This window comes from Oryza glaberrima, chromosome 4, assembly GCF_000147395.1.
Source record: "Oryza glaberrima chromosome 4, OglaRS2, whole genome shotgun sequence".
NCBI classification, from domain to species: Eukaryota; Viridiplantae; Streptophyta; class Magnoliopsida; order Poales; family Poaceae; genus Oryza; species Oryza glaberrima.
Window position 1 is genome coordinate 12,552,004 of NC_068329.1, and position 24,494 is coordinate 12,576,497.

The 24,494-nt window shown below is 42.4% G+C and overlaps 2 protein-coding genes across 2 annotated transcripts; both read left to right on the top strand.

Moving 5' to 3' along the window:
• The first annotated feature begins 9,325 nt into the window (after window positions 1-9,325).
• On the top strand, window positions 9,326-12,807 carry LOC127771137 (uncharacterized). Its single transcript, XM_052296969.1, has 4 exons — window positions 9,326-10,205; window positions 11,233-11,477; window positions 12,171-12,429; window positions 12,596-12,807. Exons 1-3 carry the CDS (start codon window positions 9,712-9,714, stop codon window positions 12,410-12,412), a joined length of 981 nt encoding a protein of 326 aa, XP_052152929.1. The 5' UTR covers window positions 9,326-9,711; the 3' UTR covers window positions 12,413-12,429; window positions 12,596-12,807.
• Window positions 12,808-12,973: 166 nt separating this feature from the next.
• LOC127771136 (7-deoxyloganetin glucosyltransferase-like) lies at window positions 12,974-15,781 on the top strand. Its single transcript, XM_052296968.1, has one exon. It carries the CDS (start codon window positions 14,064-14,066, stop codon window positions 15,567-15,569), a length of 1,506 nt encoding a protein of 501 aa, XP_052152928.1. The 5' UTR covers window positions 12,974-14,063; the 3' UTR covers window positions 15,570-15,781.
• The last annotated feature ends 8,713 nt before the right edge of the window (window positions 15,782-24,494 follow it).

Below are 24,494 nucleotides of genomic sequence, written 5' to 3' on the forward strand. Positions count from 1 at the left end.
AACCGCAAGTAGTTCCTGCCGAGCAACCGGTCTTTTCGCCACCTCGGTACGTGTTCGACATATTGCGCATATTTGATATGTTCATGTTTTACTGCTTAGTTTACATGTGTAGATCTAATGATGCGTTCAGGCTAGTTTACATTTGCAATGTCATGATTTATTTATGGATTAAATTAAATCATTATGTGCTTATGATTTCAACACAATATAGTCTTCCATCTCGGCGCCATCTTTGTCGCTCTTGTGATAGGCGCCTTCTTCCATGTCATCCCAAATCCTCAGGGTATCTTCGTCGAAGAGGGTGTAAAGCTCGTCTGTATTGATAGATACACAATACATGCACTTTCAAAACTTTCTACTGCATACTTGCTTGAGTACATGACACTTCATTCGTCATCGGTACAAAGATCCTGTACTACCATGCACGAAGTTGCTCTGAACACTAGTGCTGAAATGGCGACTGAAAAAGGGCTCATCCTCTCCCATCAAGTAATCAATACTCCAACATGGTAAAATGAGCAAAGGTTTGCAAAGGATAGCATCTTCTGTAGAAATTACAAGAGGTTGCATCCTTTGCATGACATGAACATTTCACAGAATGAATAGATTATTTGTGACAGACCCTTTGAGATGTTGGAGAATTTGTCCATTTGCATATTGCTTAGTCTTTCATAAAGTTGGGTACATCAGTAAACAGAAGATGCACATATTGTATCACGCGTTTCATAGGAAGAGCAGAGTATTTGCGATAGACCCTTAGAGCAACCTCAATGTTGAGGAACACAATAGTTGTAAGCTGAGACCCACATCCATGTGTTATTTTACTTGTAGCAAATGTTACAATGTTGAAAGCCTCCTCCTGACTTACGTTGCAGCTCACCAAAAAAAAAAAAAGGAAGAATTTATATTCATCCTTTTATCATGAAGATTCAAAACCAACATAGATACTGAAAACATATAAAGTAATTTTATATTCCTTATGGCTAGCTCTAAGCTTAAGGTTAGCAATAACCATATTCTCTTGTGAGCTCATCTCCCATTACACAAGGTTGTACTATAAATATTAGCTTATTCCTCAAGGTTACCTTTACATGCACATTGGTGTTGTCCTTATCGGTTGGAGAACTTGCTCATTTGCGTGTTGATCGGTCTTTATTCTCCAACTTTCAATATGCAATAGAGAAGTCCTTTTCTATGACACTGCAGTTACAACCTCCATTCTTCATATGCCACAGTATCGCCTAATGCATATCGATCTTACAATCTCATCTGCTCGCGCCCATAATTCTATTTCCTAACCACACATATATGGATCGCTAGATGCATGAAGGTCCAGAATTTTAATTTTCTCCATGTCCATTATAGTTCATCAATTACGAAGGCACAGTCATTTTGCACGTAATAATAGATGACAGATGATCATTTGAATTTCTAGCCATTTTGTATATATGAAACTGAACATATTATAAGCAGCACTATTTAGGCTGAGTTTTTTCCAACTCATCTCCCTCATTTTCCACGTGTACGCTTTCCAAACAACTAAATGGTGTGCTTTTTTTAAAAAAAAAAGTTATATAGGAAAGTTGTTTTAAAAAAAATCATACTAATCCATTTTTTTAAAAAAAATAGCAGATAATTAATCATGTGTTATTAAGTCACTCCGTTTTGCATGCGGGTGTAATTAGTTCCCAACACCACCCAAAGAGCACAGCCTTAGTGCTGCAATTCTAACATTTTGATCCTTTATACAACTTAATCTATAAATGGACGTCGCCAAAAACTGAAAAAGAAAATGAACCTACACCTCATTGCCATAGGCCTTAGCATTGGCGCCCAACATCCAAGCATCAAGGGTCCTCGCGACCCTATGGCAGAAGAAATTAAAATGATACTACCTCCATATTTTAATGTATGACGTCATTGATTTTTTATTCAACATTTGACCATTCGTCTTATTCAAAAAAAATTTATGCAATTGTCATTTATTTTATTGTGACTAGATTCATCATCAAATGTTATTTAACCATGATATAAATGTTTTCATATTTGCACGAAAATTTTGAATAAAACGAATGGTCAAATGTTAATAAAAAGTCAATGGCGTCATATATTAAAATACGGAGGAAGTATTAGGCAAGAGTAAGAGAAAAAAAAAACTAACTGTTGTGCAATGGTAAGTATATGCAAATCCTTAACACTGACCTGGGTTCAAATCCTGTCCTCGTCATTGGGCAAGGAGGGGAGTCAAATTACCACTTCATACCTTGTGATGATCATAGCTCCCAACCATTTTAACATGCATACCCCTCATCCTTAACACCAAGACCTGTGGCATTGATTTGTTGGGCTTTCTCCAACACAATGCTTAAATTAGTTGAATTGCAAGCATGGAGGAATCCCTGTGCGACTTGTGTAGTAGTATCAACTACTGCTTGAAAGAGGAAGAGCTACTCCTGTGTTCACAATGCCTCCAAGTCCAAAACTAAAGGTATCTACTGTATGGCATTCCAAGGTATTAGAACAAGTCAAGTGCAGTGAACGACCCTAGTAATTTGGAAGGATGAGGGGATGTTTGGATGATGCCTAATGATGCCACAACTGGGAGTATTGTGGCATAGTTAGGCATATTGTGGCATGAAGCAAAAGTGTGTGGGTAGAAAATAGTTGGCCATAGGTGTGGCATAGTTAGCTCTAAAACTGGGAGTATGACATGTTGGACCTAAGGCTAAGAAAGTATTGCAGGATACAATTGTGGCAACGAAACAAACACACACCTAAGAAACAGTGACATGACTAGCTAAAGCATGGTATGGCAAAGTGAGGGAATGAACCAAATGCTGATTTTTTTTATGTATAGTAATTAAAAAAACAGAGGAATAGGAAAAACATAGGATTCTGACAAGAATGTAAGTGTAAAATAGAGAATTGCAAAACACATAAAAAACATAGGAATGACCGTTTGATTGGACCATAGGAAAAACACAGGAATTTGAGGAGAGATAAAGAATCAAAGAATTTCTTCCATGAGGTTCTACCTCTTGTTAAAATTCCTCCAAAACTTGTATGGGAAGAGGCATTCCATAGGAATTTCATAGGATTCCATAGGGTTCATTCCTTTGATTCAAAGGGCTTTGTAGGAAAAATTCCTATAGGAATAAAATCCTCTAAAATTCCTATGAATTTCCTTTGAATCAAAAGGGGGCCTAATATCCTATAAATTAAATAATTAGTAAATCGCTGGCTGGATTTATAAAAGTAAGAACGACGCTATCTACCAGAGCGTCCAGACGTGGACGCTGTTCTTGAGAACGTCCGGAAGGGGACGCTGTTTTCAACTTTTGGGTTCCCAATTCTCCGTTATGTGCAGCACTGCAGCATGCATTAGCGTTACTTGCATCCTTGATCTGTTTGCTCTAACATTGAGTACATTATTAACCAGGTCTACTAGCTTTTACGGAGCAATCAGTAGGACATTCTGGATAAATAAACGAAGCAGCTCGTTGCAGGCACACATGTACGTACAAATTTGTATTTCTTATTAGTATCGAACCAAGAGTAGCCATCTGCGATTCGTTAGGGAAAAAAAAGAGAAGCCATTTGCAGGATCGAGCTGGCCATTTAATTTGAAGAAGTGCGCTAAAAAATTAGGATGCATAGGTCGAATCATATCGGACGGCAGGATCGGATATGAAGTATTAACCTGACGGCTTAGGGCGCTTATGCTAACCGAGCGAGACGCAGCGGAGGCCTTCCTTGGCGAGCAGCGTTGAGGACGACGACCCGACAAGAATCAGCGAGACGCGACGCGAGTGGAGGCTTCCCTACCGTAGGCTGGTTCGGCTCCAATGGGATGGACGCCGTTACAAACAGCGTCCTGATCTGGACGTTCTCGGGAACAACGTCCATGGACACTGTTGACGTTCTCGGGAACAACGTCCATGGACACTATTGTACATAGCGTCCTTCTTATTTTTATAAGAGTAAATTAAACCTTTGATTATTCATTTAATTTTTGGGTTATTAATTACTATTTTAAAAAAACTCGGAACCAAATGACCATCGTGGAGGTCGAAGAAGTCGGCCTCGTCATCGACGTGATCAGCGTCGGTGCCAAGGCCAAGGAGCAGCACAACGCGGCAGCCATCCTCTTCTACCTCTCGTCGAATAACTCGGACGCATCCTGGAGACGATCCCGACGCTGGTCCAGCTCATCTGGGACGGCGCACACCCACGGCCAGAAGAACGCCATGGTCATCCTGTACGGGCTGCTCCAGAGCGCGGCCAACCTGAGCACGGCCATCGCCGCGGGCGCCGTGCTAGCCCTCATGACCTTGCTCTCCAACGACCGTGACGACCTCGCCCAGGACAGCATCGTGCTGCTGGCGAGGAAAGCCTGGCAGACATCAGGCGCTGTGGCCGTCCTCTCACAGTCGGGCCTCGCCGAGGCCCTCGCCGCGTCGTCGTCGTACCCATCGGCAAATGTGATTGAACAACACGACATGGCAGTACACAAGAAACACCATTAAGCTGTTCATGACGAGAACGTCATTGTTGTTCTCGTCGCCGGTGTCCAGTCATGCGCACAGCTCGCTCTCCAAGAACGTGATCTCTTCGAAGTAATCCGACCAGCTACCGACCCTTACCCGGCGGAGCACACTCCTCACGTCGTCAGCATCCGGCGCGACGCAGTTCTTAAATTGATCCAAGATCGACCGCACGCTCCGCGCGCGTGTTCGTCGGCACCGTCGGGCCGCATCGCTGCACGCCACACGAAGTAGGGGCTGGATCAGATGCGGGGAAGAAAAATGTGGGGGGCGAAAATACAAATATGTTGCCACACTAGACCACCACGTAAGGCAGTCAACCCGGTCAAACGTTCTTTGGACCGCAATGATTCACTTAAATAAGATCACGGACCCTAATATCGATTTTCCAAGATCATGGACCTAAGTGACACCACGCTTCAACTTTAAGGACCGGTCGTGTATTTTACTCTTCTTGTTTTATACTCTATTGTGATGTTATACTGTCATTGATGATATCATACTAGCGGTACAGAAAATAGTTTTGGTTGTCAAATATTCCATAACGTTTTTCTACTATTAATTCTTGGAAGACAATGTTATATTATACCAATACACAACATAGTAGATGAACAATAACATATACAACAATTTTTTAGCTGAGAACTAATATAATGTACTACAGATTGTGTCCTAAATACACAGTTACATAAAACATGAAAGAACTATCATTTACGATCTTCCCTCAGGATTCAGGGAAGGTCGTAATAGTAGTCCCTTTGCTGAATAAAATTACTCCGTTAAAGTACATTCTACTATGAATGCAATAGGTAGTTTGCTCTTTATTATTGGTATCTCGATAATATTGTTTAACAAAACAAACCACCCAAATGACATATGTAGACAGCCATGTATATAATTGGATGGTATTTAAAGGCGTACAACCATAAACCCCCAAAATTTCAACTAGGAACCACTCAGCCACATCAACTTGGAAGGATTGCAGCACTCAATTGGGCAACGATGAACCGTGTCATGGTGCCAAGTCTATAAGTGGCATGAATATGGTCCGTCATCTTTGGTCCATTTCCTTGATCAGCAAGCTGCGCAGTGTGATCTGGGTTGGCATGATTTTGCCTGTTTCCATGGATCCCAAGATCGGCAGTCTTTGGACATTTGGGAGGCCATCCTTGGGTGAGTATTGAACGAATATATCAGATCCATGGAGCTACACCATTCCCGGTGCCTCCTAGTTCTACGCAAGTTGTTCAAACATGGACATACAGGGCAGGGCCTACAAAACTAAAATGCATGATATTTATAGGTTAAGAGAAGCTGTGCTCCATCTCACACTGACAAGCACTTGTGTTGAGCCTCCAAATTTTCGGCCATTTGTCTATCTCAAGATAATTTTCTATATTTCTGGTGCAGTGCACTATTTATCATTTATCGGTGCTGTGCACTTGGATCGACAAAGAAGGACACGATATAAATGATAGGTGATGTAATTAAGTAGGGTAGCATGACAAAATTATATACAGCGGCAGAGCCACCTCCAAGGCAGGTCTGCTGGCCACCAAACTCCGCTGCTACCGTCTCCACTACAACACCCGACAACGCCTATGAAAATTAGTTGGTCACTAAAAAACGCTATTAGTGAACCTAACTCAATGGTGTCACTGGCTCCGCCATTGATTATATAGGATCTCCGTAATCTGGTTTGCCTAAAACTGGCACCTATGAGGCGTTTTCCATGTAAATGAGCCTTTTGACAGGATAAAAATTAAGAACCAGCACCTATAACTACTCACTGGTGTCGGTTTAAAAAAACCGGCAACAATAATTCTACCAAGTCATAGGTGCGGGTTCATCTAATAAATTTACACCTATATATGTCATATATGTGTCGGTTCTTGAAGAAAGGATCACCTATGGACTTACATGTATTTTCTATCTATCTTTTTCATATGAAGACAGATGAAGATGGACTTTATACAAATTTTTAAATCTTGACGAGATCTACCACTTTGTAGTTGACTACTCTTTCATTCGAGGTGTTTTCCATCTCCTAAAATGTGTTGTAATTTCTTAGATCTATTTAGATAAACGAAATTTTAAAAATTATAAATGTCTGGGATGGCGACAAAATAAACTCCCTCCGGCTCCATAATTATTGACGTTTTGACAATGCCGAGGTACTGTTACTTTCCTATTTTGTAATCTGAACACTGACCTCTATATTCCTTTACACTCACATCCTTTTCTATTCATGTATTTTTCCAAGAATGCTCACGATCGAGCATCCAACACAACGCTCCCATCGAACACCTCCACAAGAATCCCAGCCATTTATCCAAGATGTGATCCGACGGTTGAGTTGCGGGAAACACTTGGACGCGAGTGTCCCATATCCTGACCTCGGTGGCTCCACGCAGGCAGCAACAACCCTCTCCTCGATGCCAGAGTCACTGCTTCTGCAACCGCCGCCGCCAAAAGATCCTCCCTCCTCCCCACCGGCTCCCTTCTCCCTCCTCCACAATCATCTTCATCCCCTCTAATAGACTTTAAGGGAGCTGCATGGTGGGGAGATCCAACTTGTCATCAAGGTGGTACTGACGTGTCAACGTGCTGGTGGCGAGCAGGGGAAGGCGAGGAAGTAGAAGAACAAGAGGGTTGATGTTTGGAGGCTTCGCGGTGGAAGAAGAGGTGGAGGAGGCATGTTTATGAGGAAATGGCATTTGGTGGATCCAGTTGCCGGAGTGAAGGAAGAAGTATATTCAGCCAATGGAGTAGGGGAAGAAGATGATGGTAGGTTTTGTTGCACTTATATTGTTTATTTCGGTTGCATCTTGTTCTGTTTGAGTGTTTCATTCTTTTCTTATAATGTTGCACATGATGTGCAGTGTATTTTTTTCTTGATGCTACACACAGTAGAACCTTGATATTGTCATCAATGATGTTAAAGGCTGAAACATTTTTTGTTGAGCTATGATACATATGAAACACTTATTGTTGAAATATTTTTTAGTAAGTCATGAAACATTTAAAACATTTTTCTATACGGTGAAACACTGGCCGAACTTTTGATTAGGATCAGACATCCGATCCCTAGTATTTTTCCTATCTGCATTTTTCCATCCTATAATCCGAATGATTAATTTTTTTTTTGGAAAATTTTGCTACAAGACATCGTAACTTCGCGGTTTAGCTTTAGGACACCGCACGAAGTGACTTTTAGGGGAAGACACTCTCAAAACTTGGATATTTTCTTGTGGACGCCGCACCTATTAAAATAATAATTTCTGGGTGAGGAGAGAGAAATCATGTGAAACATCAAAAATGTCCTTGGGCCCACGTGTCAACACTCCTATCTCTCTTCTCTCTCCATCTGGCATCGGCAATAGGGAACGGCGGCAGCGGCATCACTCCTAATCTAACCGGTGCAACTCCAGCGGCGTCACCCTGGACCTAGATGATGGTTGCTGCCCTTGCCCTCATGGCGAGCTCCCTAACGCGTGCCGCCGTCCATCAGCTCAGCCACGACCATCTCCGTGCCGCCGCGACCCTTGCTGCAGTCGGCCGCCTCGGGACCTCATCGCCGCGCAGCTCCAAGCTGCCTTTCAATAGTCCCTATGTCCTCCCCTCTCCTTTAATTGAGCCATCATCGACCATAGCCATGTCGTCGTCGCCGTCCCGAACCCATTGCTGCCGCCGGCTATGGTGCTCGCCGCCTCTAGCCACCCTCGGCCACGCCATTGCCTCTAGAAGGTGAGGGAGGGCCAACTCTAGCTGTCCCGGCCTTCGGCCGAGCCACCCCCTTCTCTGCCCTTCACCGGTGAGCTCGTGCCAAGCCGTCGCGCACGCTCACCATCTCATAGAGATGCGGCGCTGGAAGGAGGGGATAGAGGGAAGAGAGATAAAAGAGCTGACATGTGGGCCAAAGGCAGTTTTGACATTTCATGCAATTTCTCTCTCTTCCTCATCTGGACATTATTATTTTAATGATGCGGTGTTCACCAGTAAATATCCAATTTTTGATAGTGTATTCCCCCAAAAGTCTGTTCGCGTAGTGTCCTAAACTAAAACTCCGCGTCCTAAAACTAAAACCGCGAAGTCATGTTGTTAGCAAAATTTGCCTCTTTTTTTTTCCAAAGTGGCCAAACTAAGGATGTGTTTGGATGGAGGGCTTGGATAGGATATGGCCACCCAAATTTTGGAGGTGTTTGGATGGTGGGCAGCACTAGGATATGGCCACCACCTATGGAATATTCCCTCCAGATGCTGGCTCCGTGCATCCGGCCGATTCGGCCGGACGGGGTGGCCCAGGACCGCGTGAATCGTGCACCCCTCACCTACTCCCCATCCTTTTCTCCTTTTTTTATGAGAGATTTGATAATTTATCACTCATTTAAGTGGGTTTTGATTATTTGACATCCTAGTCCACTTTCATATACTTAGATAGTCCTACATGTCATCCTCACAAGTACTCCCTCCGTATTTTAATGTATGACACCGTTGACTTTTTGACAAACGTTTGACCTTTCGTCTTATTTAAAAAAATTATGTAATTATAATTTATTTAATTATGACTTGATTTATCATCGAATATTCTTTAAGCATGGTGTAAGTATTTTTATATTTACATAAAAATTTTGAATAAGACAAGTGGTCAAACGTTGGTCAAAAAGTCAACGGTGTCATACGCTAAAATACGGAGGGAGTATCAATTAAAGCATTTGGGCAACGGAAAAAAAAGTGTCAAATTATTAAAATTTTCCTTTTTTCTCCTCTCTTCTCACCGGTTCACCAGTGCCAAACCCTACCTCTCCTCCCTCTTCTGTTTCGGCGGCGCATCAGGCGGCGTGGAGGGCGGACTGGTAGGCGGTGCCGGGCCGGGGGTGGTTCGGCGGAGCGGGTGGCGGCGCCGGGGACGAGCGGCAGGTTTCGGCGGCGGGCCGGGCGGCAGGTGTCGGCGGTGGGTGTCGGCGGCGCGGGCGCTGTCTCCTGGCGGCGCGGGCGGCGACTCCAGGCGGCGCGGCGGCGACTCCAGGCGACCCCTTCCTCGTACCCCCGATCTCGGAAAAGAGGATTATAAGGTAAAAGCACACACAAATCTAACACCACTACAGCGATAAACCCCCCAAACCCCACCACGCCGCCGCCGCCGCCGCCGCCGCCGCCGGAGAAGATGATGGTGCCGCTGGATCCGTCATCCAAGCCCACCTCCCAGCGCCGCATCGCGGAGGGGGACACCGTCGTGGTGTACGAGCGCCACGACGCCATGCGCGCCGTCGCCGTGCGCCCGGGGGCCGTGCTCCAGAACCGATTCGGCGTCTTCCGCCACGACGACTGGATCGGCCGCCCCTTCGGCTGCAAGGTCCACAGCGCCGCCTCCGCCGGCGGCGGAGGGGCTCGCGGGGGCAAGGGGAAGGGCGGCGGGTTCGTCCACCTCCTTGCGCCCACCCCTGAGCTGTGGACGCTCGTGCTCAGCCACCGGACGCAGATCCTCTACCTCGCCGACATCAGCCTCGTCGTCTCCTACCTCGAGCTCGTCCCCGGGTGCCTCGTGCTCGAGTCCGGCACCGGGAGCGGCTCCCTCACCACGTCGCTCGCCCGCGCCGTCGCCCCGCACGGCCGCGTCTGCACCTTCGATTTCCACGACCAGAGGGCCGCCTCCGCAAGGTACTAATTTTTTTCTCTTATGGACTGTAATATTTTTTTTCTGATGGAAGAATCGATCACCTGATAAAAATATTTAGGCCGAATTTTGGGGAGAAAAATAAACAGCTGTGTCTAATTTATATATATTATCTTAGCATTCTGCATACATTTTTTTTTCTTATGGACTAATATTTTTCTTATGGAAGAATCGATCACTTATAGAATATTTAGGCCGAATTTTGGGGAGAAAAATAAACAGATGTGACTAATTTGTAGATATTATCTTAGCATTCTGCATACATTTTTTTTCTTATGGACTAATATTTTTCTTATGGAAGAATCGATCACTTGATAGAATATTTAGGCCGAATTTTGGGGAGAAAAATAAACCACTGTGACTAATGTATAGATACTTATCTTAGCATTCTGCATAGAGAAGGTAGATTGGTGATAATTCACAAGCAATATTATCCTTTGGTGGTTTCCCTGCCTGATATGATTGTCACAAATCAGAATCATCTGTGCACTTTTGAACACACATTAGCTTGGAGTTGTCCAAGCTTTTTGATGTGAGATCGTTTTCTGTTGTGGTGGTAATGCACGATAAAGTGATTTGTGTGGCACCACCTAGCTGGTTGTATGGAGCTATTTGCAGTAATGCACAATAAAAGTATTTTGTGTGATATGCTGTTATAGAAAATGACTTTACAGATAGGATAGGGCCATAGGGATGATTTCTCAACTTATGTCTTTGCAGCACCTGTAAGATACTAGGATGATATGATCGACAGGGTTCACCCCCTTTTCAACTCCACTTGAAGCATAACACTAATGTGAAATGCAGATTACACTACAGAGAAAAGTTTACTTGGACTAAAAATTGTTATTGTCACTCAACATGGCACAGCAGATAGAGAACTTATATAACATGAAAGAGAAGATTTTCAGAACCGTGAATCCATGATTGTCCAATACTTCTCCATAGACATATCATTTTGATGGATATTTTCCTTTTTGCAATTACGATTTGGTTTCCATTTGTAAATAGGGAAGATTTTGAGAGGAATGGCCTGACCAGCATAATCACAGTCGCAGTTCGGGACATACAAGGACAAGGGTTCCCTGAGGAACACACTGGTGCTGCTGATGCTGTGTTCTTGGACTTACCCCAGCCTTGGCTTGCAATACCTTCTGCGGGGACTATGCTAAAGCAAGATGGAGTTTTATGCTCCTTCTCACCCTGCATTGAGCAAGTGCAGCGGGCTTGCGAAGCTATGAGATCATGTTTCACAGGTTCAATGCATGCTCAGAATTTTTTTCTCTGTCAGAAATTGAGGGCGTATTATAACTGTTTTTCATGATTCATGGGAGCCAATGACCCCATTATACTCATAGATTGATTGTGGTACCAATTTGCACATCTGGGATTGAAAGTTTGATTATTTTGCCTTGTGTTGCTTTGGAGTAATTTTTAGAGAGAACTTTACATATTTATTTCGAGTTGTAGCAAACTTGTTTAGTTTGTAGTTTGTACCTTGATAGCTGTTTGGATGACAGACCTTAAGTTAGCTGCTTCGACAAACAGTATTTAAAGTTTCTTGTTTGAGTATGAAAGTTGTAAAGATTTTGCTACAGCTTACAATTTGATGTTTTGTGGGATCCATTTAACTTAGGAGTCATTTTCATCACCATTCAATTTTATTAGTGGGTAGTCTTATTCAGACTTATAATTTGATGATGCGACTCTAGTTCTATCATATTGGAGTTACAGAATGGTGACATTTAGACCCTGAAAAATTATATCCCATTTTGAATATAAATTATCTACAGTTGACTCTACTAAACACTAAACTATTTCTGAATACATAACCATAGATTTGAAAATATTGACCAATAGGTAATACAAGTAAACATTCTCCTGAGTTAACCCACAAAAGTGGGGGCTGAACAAAAGTTCTATTTTAACATTTCCGTGTTATAATGCAGATATTAGAACCTTTGAAATTCTTCTTCGCACCTATGAAGTACGAGAAGGTGGTTTGAAGGGTGCCACAACCAATGAAGAGTCTAATGCAGTGCCTCTTGCTCAGAAAAAAAGAAAACTTCTTGCTGCTGCAGAAACTTTAGATGTTAAGCAGAATTCTAGTGTTATGGTTAGGCCTTGTAGCACTGCTAGAGGACACACTGGCTACCTGACATTTGCGAGGCTTCGTGTGCATGGAAACTAAACTGATCCTCCATACAGGTGAGTAGGTATACAAGAGTAGGGATCAAAATTATGTCCTGTTTAAGACCTATAAATTGATACAAACTGCCAATTTATTTCTACCTAGCCACACTTTTATTACTCTTTCAGCGTAGTGCTTTTCTGTTGAGTTGTAACTGTTTGCTCTTGCTCTGTAACTTGATAGGGAAACTTGTGGACTCACACCTTCATAATAGAAGGAAATTGAGTGTGCAACCCCATGTTCAGGTATTCTCTCAAGATTGATTTGGAGATGATCATTCTTTTTCTGAAATACTGTTATGGCCATTTGCTGCCATTGCTGATAGTCAACCAGGGTCACCTGTACTGAACTGCATTTACCTGTACGTCGAGCTGTGGGCCTTGCATTTGTTGTAATGGTGTAGAAGTATTTCCCAGAGTTCCTTTTTAGGAGTACTTGAGGAGGTATTGGGAGGAGTACTTGAGGAGGTATTGGGAGGTATAAGATGCCATACTTCCTGAAGGACAGTAAAAACGCTCTTGTTTAACCTGGGCAAGTGGGCTGGGCATGTTTGGATTTCACGTTTCCATGCCTTGCCAGAAAAGGAATTCAAATATCTATCTTTTTTAACAAATGTGTTTTGACAGGATGCCGAAAAAAGGTGTGGTATGTTTCTGTTTGATTGATTAGCACCGCCTAACCTCTTTTTCCTAAACCATGTAATACAGTTAATTTAAGTCCTATTGGATGAAACAAATAAACCAGACCGGTGAATGTACGAATATACTTAGACAAAGTCAAATAAGAGACATGTTGCCATTGCATAAGTTTAGGTGATATCGCCATCCAAGTGATTGAGTAGTTGATATAGATCATTCACCGAAAATTCTAAAATAGACTAGTTATGCCATTAGCCTCCATGCACAAGCCATAAATAACTTGACTAGATGGCCAGCTAATTGATTAGTAAACTATTTATATAGGACTGTTGTTTTAAAACAAATACAGATTTTGTTGTAGTACATGGCGACTTTTTGTTTACTTCCTGGACATCTTAAAAGTGAATATTTGGAGGAACACACTCTTAAAAAAACATGATTATTCGCTACTTTCCAGTGGCATAAACCTAGACGTTAATTATGATGTTTTGGACTAGGTTGAAGTTAAACTTTTATAATTTTGATTATGAATGACTTCAAAAATACTTAGTTTAAAGGCACTAGAACAACAAATATAGTTGTATATATATATCATAGAAAAACATAGTCAAAGATATATTTCCGAGACTGTGTTATTGTGCAACATGTCAAGGATACCATGGACATTAAAATATATATTTATGATTAAATAGGAGAGTGTTAAATGTCAGAAATACTTGTCATATTCTTCCTGCATCAAAATTCGCACAAAAGGAGAACTCTAAGTTGCAGTGTTTCCCTATCAGGTATCAATCACGAGCTGCATAACTTATATAGTGATAAGGAGAAACCGATGGGGATTTAAAGGCTTGATGCTATGACGCTCTTGCAGGAGAAACCGATGGCTCTCCCGCGTGTCTCGCGTGACGCTATAAACAAACCGAATATACAATCCGAGCAATGCAGCTATAAAAGTTGGCGAACGACATGTAGCATGCATTCCAAGCAGAGCCAGAACAGTGCGTGACACCGTAATGCTGCCGGAGAAGCAGGACGCAACGATGGCGAGGCGACAGCGCCACGCCGTGATGATCCCGTACCCGGCGCAGGGCCACATCACGCCGATGATGAAGCTGGCCAAGCTGCTCCACGCGCGTGGCTTCCACGTCACCTTCGTCAACACCGAGTTCAACAACCGCCGCATGCTCGCCTCCCGGGGCGCCGCCGCGCTCGACGGCGGCGTGCCGGGGTTCCGCTTCGCCGCCATCCCCGACGGCCTCCCGCCGTCCGACGCCGACGCCACCCAGGACATCCCCGCGCTCTGCCGCTCCACCATGACCACCTGCCTGCCCCACGTCGTCGCCCTCCTCGCCGAGCTCAATGACCCGGCCTCCGGTGTGCCGCCGGTCACGTGCGTCGTAGCGGACGCCATCATGTCGTTCGCGTATGACGCGGCGAGGCGGATCGGCGTGCCGTGCGCCGCGCTGTGCACACCGAGCGCCTGCGGCTTCGTGGGGTACAGCCACTACCGGCAGCTCGTGGAGCGCGGCCTCGTGCCGCTCAGGGACGCGGCGCAGCTCACCGACGGGTACCTTGACACAGTGGTCGATGGCGCGCGTGGCATGTGCGATGGCATCCAGCTGCGCGACTTCCCCAGCTTCATCCGCACCACGGACCGCGGCGACATCATGCTCAACTTCATCATGCGAGAGGCCGAGCGGCTCACCCTCCCCGACGCCGTCGTCCTCAACACCTTCGACGACCTCGAGCGGCCGGCACTCGACGCCATGCGCGCCATCCTCCCACCGGTCTACACCGTTGGGCCGCTCCACCTCCACGTTCGCCACGTCGTCCCCAAGGGCAGCCCGCTGGACACAGCCATCGGCTCGAACCTCTGGAAGGAGCAGGGCGGCCTCCTCGAGTGGCTCGACGGCCGGCCGCCGCGCTCCGTCGTGTACGTCAACTACGGCAGCATCGCCGTGATGACGAACGAGCAGCTCCTGGAGTTCGCCTGGGGCCTCGCCCACAGCGGCTACCCATTCCTCTGGAACGTGCGCCCCGACCTCGTCAAGGGCGACGCCGCCGTGCTGCCGCCGGAGTTCCTCGCCGCCGTGGAGGGCCGCGGCATGCTGACGACATGGTGCCCGCAGGAGCAGGTGATCGAGCACCCCGCGGTGGGTGTGTTCCTGACGCACTCCGGGTGGAACTCGACGCTGGAGAGCCTCGCCGCGGGCGTGCCGATGCTGAGCTGGCCGTTCTTCGCGGAGCAGCAGACGAACTGCCGGTACAAGCGCACGGAGTGGGGCGTCGGGATGGAGATCGGCGGCGAGGTGGAGCGGAGCGACGTGGCCGCCACGATACGGGAGGCCATGGAGGGGGAGAAAGGGCGGGAGATGCGGCGTCGCGCGGCGGAGTGGAAGGAGATGGCCACGAGGGTGACGCTGCCCGGTGGAACCGCGGATATCAACTTGACAAGGCTTATCGACGAGGTGCTGCTCAGTGGTGGGAAGAAGCGTCAAGCTTTGGACGCCCGTGACTGAATCTAAAAGTTTACGATAATATTGTATTGGCATGTATCATGTATGTTTATATTGAAAAGGTTTTCTTAAAAATTAATTTGAATCGTATATAATCTTACAAAATAGCAGCAGTCCAGACATCCAATGGTCCACAGTGAGAAAGCACTAGAATGTGCGTGGTTATGTAGCTCCATTCACTAGGTTTAAAATCGTATTGTCGACAATTCGACCTATTCATTTATATTTGTTATTTAATGAGGTTTATGGGATTCATCTTGATCTATCTTTGTAAGTGTGTAAAGGGACACACTTACGGCCAGCAAGTATCACTACTAGAGAAACCATCTTTCGTGGGTTACCCAAATACCTCAATAGCCCCGATTCATCAAAAAAACCGGGACTAAAAATCATTTTTAGTCTCGGTTTAAAACTAAATGATCTTTAGTCCCGGTTCATTCATTGTCAGGCCGTGGCAGGCATCCTAATATCTTTAGTCTCGGTTAGTGTTAACAACTGGAACACTAAAGATCAGTGCTTTAGTCCTACCTAGTTGTTTATAAAGAAAAAACGGCCGTGGGAGGCAGCTGAGACGAAAAAGCGCACGTGGAGAGAAAAAAAAATCTCTATCTTTCTATCCCTCGACCTTATTTCCTTCCTATCCTTATCTTCTTATCTCTTATCTTCCTCCTCCTCTCCTTCACCGGGCCCTCCCCCTCCCCCTCCTCCCTCCCCTCTTCATCAGCTATGGCCGTGGCGGCCGGATGCGGCAGCCGGGCGGCAGGGCACGGCGGGCGGCGGTAGGTGGCGAGGCGCGACGCGGCGGGCGGCGGCAGGCGGCAGCGTGGCCGTCGCGGAGGGCTGCGACAGGCTGCAGGCGGCGGCGCCCAGCGCGGGCGAGGCTGTGACTGATGTAATTTTGTGTTGTAAATTTGGAATGATTTTTAGATGTTTTTGTGAATGATTTTGTGATGTAAATTTGTGGATGATTTTGCATTGTGATGTAAATTTGTGGATGATTTTGTGATGTTTGTGTGAATGTGGATGATTTTGTTATTGAATTTGTGAATGATTTTGTGAATGTGGATGATTTTATCAGAGTTCGGTTAGAAATCAATATTAAAACAGAAAAAAACAATGAAAAGGGAAAAGAAAAAAAAGAAAAAAATCTTTAATCCCAGTTAGTAACACCAACCGGAACTAAAGATGGCTTTTGCAAGCACGTGGTGTATCCCTCTTTAGTTCCGGTTGGTGTTATCAACCGAGGCTAAAGATGACGATCTTTAGTCCTGGATTCTCTCTCCCGGTTTACTTCCTAGGATTAAGGGGTTGCAAACTGGGAGAGATAAGGGTTTCTCCAGTAGTGTGTGGTGCGAGTTCAAGGTAGAGAGTGCGCACATGCGTCTCCCGTGTAATAAAAAAGTGAGAGAGGTCACTTCATCTGCGGTTGTTGAAGTGATACTTGGTAAGCCATCATGCAATACTCACTCAAGCCTTCAACGAGTCAGTTATAAGTAGGATATACATCACTATGACACTGAAGAGTCATAGTGTAGGAACCAAGCTCACAAACCATCAACACTCTGACAAAAAGAAAAATGTCATGGCCTACATAAGAAGGTGTGGTGAGGTCCTAATTCAGGGAAAATACATGATTATAGTTTGCTGATCAATTATGAATGGATGCATGGAGCCAAATCTCACATGGATAAGATAAGATGTTAGGTCTAATGAGAATTGGAGGCACCTTGCAACCAACTGTCACATTGAAGATCAGAGTGATATCACAGTGCTGTTGGGCGAGCAGAGGAACAAACTTGCGTGCTTGTTCCTTGAGATTCTTTCCCTACACGACTCTCTATGCGAGATGTTATTTCCACGCACATTTCTGAACAAGCTGCGCCTATCTTCTTCACAGCTTCTCACTTCTGGATATCAGCTACCAATACTGTCCCCCTCCTGTTCCACGTACATTTGGTTTTTCGCATTAGCTTCCAGTTTGTTTTAGGCAGAAGATTGAAACGCTTGACCTCGTTAATCAATTTGCAAATGGAGGAATCTTGTGAGAATTTCATGGGAATTGAACTAATTCCTATATGAACTAGCTGCAAATTTTCTGTGAGCCAAAGAGCCTTAAACAAAGGGCAAGTGGGTGTTTGTATCCAAATTTATTAATGGCGTATAGATTTCAGAAATTTGGTGTAGTCAATCGATAGATCACCAAATTTGTATTTGTATCCAAATTCATTAATGGTTACACATGATATAAGGCAAAATTTGGTTATACCACAGGTGAAGAGGCCGGTTCTGGAAAATAACACTAAAGGTTCTGTCCACAGGTGTCCATCTTCTATGCTAACAGAGTTAGCTGAGAAAAAGAAAAGAAAAAAAACCTTCAGGCTACACCTGCTGCTACCGTTGACAGAGTTCTATATAACGCGGAATGCAGAAAAAAGGCCTTCTGGATACTTCGGAATCGGAGAAATTTTTGGAGAATTCAATCCGAAATAGTTTAAAATATAAACAAATTTTGACCAAATTTGAGTTAATTTTAGTTAATTCACAGAAAATTTAAAAAATCTATTGTGGGGATTGAAATTTTAAACCGAAATATGAAACCTTGCGATTGACAACGATAACTATGACCTCGAGTCAACCCGTCGTTTGACCGCCACACATCTTCTGTGCTAGCCAGTAGCCACTAGCTGCCATCCCTTATACCCCCGGATCAGTCGACCCCATCACTGCCGTGCCCATGATATTCGCTCAAACAGAGCCAATTAATCAACTGAACTTTGAAGCTGAAAATTCAGAATTGTTTGGGAGCACAAAGGGACATAACAAACTTATGAGCAGGCAGAATGTGCTCAATGGGTGAAACTCGACGTTGGAGATCCTCTATGCCGGTTTGCCTGTGCTCAGCTGGCCGGTCCTCTTTTGCCAAGCTACTAACTACAAGTAAAAGTGCATGGAATTGGGGTTTCATATCCTATACTATAATGACTCTACCATTAATATAAACACTGACGTGTGGGATAATAAAAGGGTGAAAACCATATACCAGTGACTATAATGGTGAGGATCCTCACCCACAGAGTGGGTTATTAGGATGGAGATTGGCAGTGAGGTTTAGCGGTAGGGGCAGCAGATGCGGTACAAGCAGCAGAATGGAAGGAGATGCATGTGCGGGCTATATATGCGGACATGTGGGCCCAATAGTACCACTTGACCTGACATTCGTTTTTCGATAATGTTTATGGATTTACCATTGATCTATATATTTAAGATATAAAGGGGCGCACTTACTAGTGTGGCTGCCATGTGAGTTCGTGGTAGTATGCGTACACGTCTTTTGTGTAATGGAAAAAGAAAATATGGATCGCTTGATGTGGTTGTTGGAGTCATATATGACTCAAGCCTTCAACCAGACATGTTCAGCTATAAATAGGATGCATCACTTCGACACTTACTGTCGTATATTGAGGATCAATAGTGTAGAAACCAAGCTTAGACACCATCAAAACTCTGAGAAATGAAAAGGAAATGTCATGGTCTGCATAGGAGGGTGAGGTTCTACTTTAAAAGAAAATAAGGCAGTAGTTTGCCCATCAATTATATATAAATGTATATACTCGGAACCATATCTCAAACAGATCACTTAAAAGACTCCAGGCCTTGACTGATAAGAATTGGAGGCACCAGGAACTAAAGTTCAGTTCATTGTGACATTGGGTGTCAGACCACACAGGTGTTGGGCAAGCGAAGGCATAAAACAAGAGAGTATAAGAACACAAGTTGGGAATATATAGTATAAAGCACAAGTTCCAGCACTCCGAATTCTCGAACCAGTGTGTTCAGAAAAGTGCATACAAATGACCACAAGGGGGTAGGATGTAGATCCCATTCTAACGACATATCCCATGAATTGCATATACTCCCCTACATGATGAAGCATTGAAGCTAATAGCAAAGGGAGCATATGACAGAGTTGCATTGTGAAAGGTTGGGAATTGGGATGGCATAGTACTATGGTCATTAGAGGAATTAAAGAAGAGAGAACGAATGGTATGATTGGTTTTATGCCTTATAGGTGAAGTTTATAGAGTTAACAGATATTGCTGCGGTATTTGAGGCATGTTTATATTGGAAGCTTGCCAAAATTCTGCAATATAAAAATTGGTATGATTGTGAACGCTGGCAGCCAAACATACCCTACGTAAGGGCATTTTGATCATTCTCTCTAATGTAATAAACTGAGTATTCAAATGAAAATATTGTGAATCGGCCTTGCTACCTGATATGATTCATAGCAAATTAAAAGAATTAAAGTGTATATACATGCTGAGGGAAACACCCAGGGGTCTTCCGGCTAGCTTCACAAGGTCGTAGGCTAGACGATATGGGTTTGAAGCATCACCCTTTCTAATTATTTGATATTAGATCATTTCCTAATATTTGCTTTTTTTATATATTCATGCTGAGCCATATATGGGCCTGTTTGTCCAGAATCGTTAATATGTTGACACAGGGCCTATGTTTTTTCTTTTCTTTTTATCTTTTCTGTGTCTGATAAAACTACTATTTTAACAAGTTTAACATCCCAGTTTCAACCAAAAAATAAATACATTGTGGAGATTATGGATACCCCATACCCACATGGCATGTACATCCAACTGGGTATAAGGGTACTATATGTAGATAGAATATCTTTAAGGGGCTCGAGTTAAATTCCTAACTTGTGTATCATGGAAATACCGGGGTCCTAGTCGGTTACGATTGTATTTTATCTTTTACTTGCCTATTCCGTTAGGAATATGGGCTGTATGTTGTAATACAGACTCCTCTCACTATATAAGGAGAGGTCCGGGTGCCTCTTGGGGCATAACTTTTCTTCCAGATTATACAATCAATAACACACTCAGCGGATCAATCCCTGGACAGGAATAAGATATTACTTCTCATTAAAAGGGCCTGAACCTGTATAAAATTCATTGTCTCCATACCCATCTATTTTTTCATCTTGATAGCCACCCCTTTTCTTATTGCCGAAATCATGTTTCGACATACATGTTTAACATCCGGCCCGTTTAGTGTCAATCAACTGACAGGGACTACTGAAGGAAGAAAAAAAACAAGATGCAGCGTGGTATATATTGTGTGTTTAATAGGCGCCGTATGCCTTGTTAATTGCCCAGCCTGAGATTCATTGCATAGAAAAGAAATTGAGAGCCATATATATATGGGCCTGTTAGGCCAGAATCTGTCTATTGCTGTATCAATATAGCTCCATTAATTCAACTGACAAGGACTAACTGAGGCCGCATAACGGTTAATCTTGCTATATTCAAAATGGCATTCAATCTGCAACACAACGAGAGTTCTCCGTTTCATATTATAAGATCAAATTCTTCAAGTGTAACCATGTTAATAGAAAAATATAGCAATATTTTTAACACAAAATAAATATGTTGTATATAAAAATATTCAACAATGTATTTAATAAAACAAATTTGGTGTCATAGATGTTATTATATTTTTCTATAAGGTTAATCAAGCTTGATGAGGCTTGACTTTTAACAAATCCAAAATGACTTAATATGAAACATAACAATGCACGAGTTTCTTTTTTTGACCAAGAGAATACACAAGAGCTGACAACACTTAATTATATATGTTTTCAACAAACTTGTTAGTTTTATTTCTGAGTGTCCAGATTTTAGACCCAGAGAGCTTTAAAGGTGATTGGGAGGTACCCAGGTACCTCTCAAACTAATCAGTATCCACCCTTGATTTGCTAAATGGCAACTTAGGGAAAGCACTACAATGGTAATTTAGCAATTGTTTCAGGCGTAACAGCCTCTGTACTCATTCCTGGTTGTTTGCTGCTACGTCTAATTAATTTTTAGCCAGATTGACAAACTGGCCGCTGGATACAAGCCCCAATTCACTAATTCTCATTTCCACTTGTTGCTCGATACCATCACTATATGGGGGAAACTCTAATCACTATGTTTTCACCCACTATATCACTGCCACCTACGCAGGCTTCATCCACTAAACCAAATCTAATTAGTTTCTTCTTGCCTCTAATGGTTGATATCTAAAATTTGACTTTTAATCATTCTTGTAAACCCATTTGTGCGAAAGCAAGATATACTTTAATTTTAATCATGCTTTATTTCACAGTTACATATGGCCTTAGCTATTGATCAATTATCAGTTTATTGTCATTTACACAGATTGTGATTAATGGATTACTGATCAATTACATAGCTCTTTCAGTATGTGCAATCGGCCTTCTCTTCCACCTCTAAACGCATGTTTGTTCCATGTAATCGATAACGGGAACTTCATAATACATCCGGGCCTCCAGGGCCATTCACCATACAGAACTGCTCCATGATCCCAAACAACAGATTTATGAAGAACAACTGAACTTCTTATACCGATCTAATATGATACTATAGACAAAATTACCGATCTAACCTTTCAACCAATCTATAAGCTAATACCTGGCCTACTTTTTAAGTACCTTTTTATAGGTACCTTGTATTGTAAACCATTAGATTAGGTTGGATCAACGGTCATCTTCATTTCCAAGCACCGGAGAAACTCTCTTTTTTCTTTTTTTTTAATAAAAAAGTCACTTTTTTCTTAAAAAGAAGTCACCAGCCTTCTCTGAGCCTTGGATGATAATTCAAGCTTAGAGAAAAATAAAACAAAATCCCACATATAAAAATAATTAAAATTATTATTCTAAAACTCTTTATAAACCACTTAAGATTATTTGAAGTCAAGTCCAATACTTCGGGAGTTAAGTAAATGCATGTGTTCCCATAAAATATGATGATATCGCGCATCGAATCGATTCAGTAGGTGGTAATACAAATAAACAATCCTTCACCTAAAACAGACAGATCATATATACCCTCCAAGCTGAAGCTGTATATAACTACCCAGTTTCGCTATACGTATTTGTCGCGTTATAACAATTTGCGATAATCAAATGCATAATACGTTATTGTTATTTCCCAACACATCTGGCTGGTTCCCTGTTTTTCTATTAGCCACGAGCTGCGCCCCGTCCACGCTTTGCATAACTGATAGTCCTGTAGTAGCCTAAAATATACTCTCTCCTATTTTTGTTTTTAATGTATGATATTATTGACTTTAGAATAGATATATTTGATTATTCATCTACTCTCTCCATTTCACAATGTAAGACTTTCTAGCATTGCGCACATTCATATAGATGCTAATAAATCTAGATATTATTATATATATATATATATATATATATATATATATATATTAGCATATATATAAATGTGAACGATGCTAGAAAGTTTTACATTGTGAAACAGAGAAAGTATAAATTTTAAAATTCTACTAGTATATAAAAATATAAGTTATGCTAAAAAGTACCTCCAATCATAAAAATCACAAGAAGATAAATCATCTATCTATTTATTATATACTAAAAGTCCATTAAACTTCCTATAAGCACTCCTAAGCCGCCACACGTCCTCCTACAAACGCTTCAAAGATGCCAAGTGGAAGTCTAAAAATCTAACCGTTGATTTTCCTTTAAATTGCTGGGTCCAATATTTTCAACCATTAGATTAAATAAAAAAATAAAATCCTCCTCTCCACACCGGTCCCCACCTCCTCTACGTTCCCCTCCTCCTCCAGTTGGTACGTAAGGTACGTACTCCCTCTCTCCCCTCATCTCCCCTTCCCTTTTCTAATCTTCAATCTATCTATTATTATCTACTAAAAGTCCATTAAACACTGGTAAGTCACCACGTGGCGTTTTAAAAAATTTTGGAATACGGTGGGCCCATATTTATAACCATTAGATCTATTATAAAAAATATAATTAAATTATCTAAAAACTCGCATTGTATGTGCACATATAGGTATAAAAAAACAAGTACGTCTATACTTTGATACGTAAGTACGACGCTGGGCTCACATAATTCTTTTTTTTCCTTTTTTTTCTCACTTATTAGATGGAAAACCAAACTGCCTATATTTATGATCGTCTCACTTTCCAAAAAAAAAACTTAATTACCTACGTCATATACAATGGACAAAACGATAAATAAAAAAATATATCAATATATTAATAGTAAAATTAGAAAGAAATAATAATAAGAAAAATCATAAACGCCGGCACTTATTGTTGTCAATAGTCTTTAAATTACGATTTTGTTAAAAATAATACCACACAAAAATAAGTAGGTGCAAAAATTATAACTATTTTCATCACCTCCTCCTTTTTTCCATCCCTGTCATTCAATGCAGGGTGTAGTGTTTACTATACTATCGTAAATATCGCAGGCATATGCATATGGTTGAGTTAAGATGGCGTCAATAAAAGACCAATGTAGACAATGTATTTAAAGTGACATTCTTACTAATGCAATCCTTTGTGGGTGTGCCCATAGTGAACTAAATGTTAAAATGGTGCCATAGGCTAGTCTTTAGGTGCACGGCTACGTCAATGTGGGACCCATGTTTCAGGGCATTACATAAGAAAGCTTTGGTAGTTATCGACTTCATCCGTTAGAGTGACATTTATGTTTATTTTTAACGGTGTTATCGTATTATTATCCGGTAGAAGTGGTATGTTCAGACTATTTATACATAGATGTGGAAATAAGTGATGGACATCGAGTTATGCAGTGTAGATGATTTTTTAGTGTATTAATAATATATAATTTATTTTAGTGGTACTAATTCAGTTTCATTTATTAAAATGGCACATAGCTTTAAGACAATAACAACAGGGGAGTTTATATATGATCACGACAAAATGATTTTTATTTAAATAAGAGAAACTACAATACATTTCCGTGCGAATGCGCGGGCGGCTACATTCCTTGTTATTATCTAAATTTTTAAATAAGATAGTACTCGTACGGATCGGATGTCCAAAATTCAATG

What these genes read in the sequence shown, in the direction of transcription:
- LOC127771137 (XM_052296969.1), top strand. Translation starts at nt 9,712, where the DNA reads ATGATGGTGCCGCTGGATCCGTCATCCAAGCCCACCTCCCAGCGCCGC. An exon ending in CAGAGGGCCGCCTCCGCAAG is followed by an intron (nt 10,206 to 11,232) that starts GTACTAATTTTT and finishes ATTTGTAAATAG; the next exon opens with GGAAGATTTTGAGAGGAATG. An exon ending in TATGAGATCATGTTTCACAG is followed by an intron (nt 11,478 to 12,170) that starts GTTCAATGCATG and finishes GTTATAATGCAG; the next exon opens with ATATTAGAACCTTTGAAATT.
- LOC127771136 (XM_052296968.1), top strand. Translation starts at nt 14,064, where the DNA reads ATGCTGCCGGAGAAGCAGGACGCAACGATGGCGAGGCGACAGCGCCAC.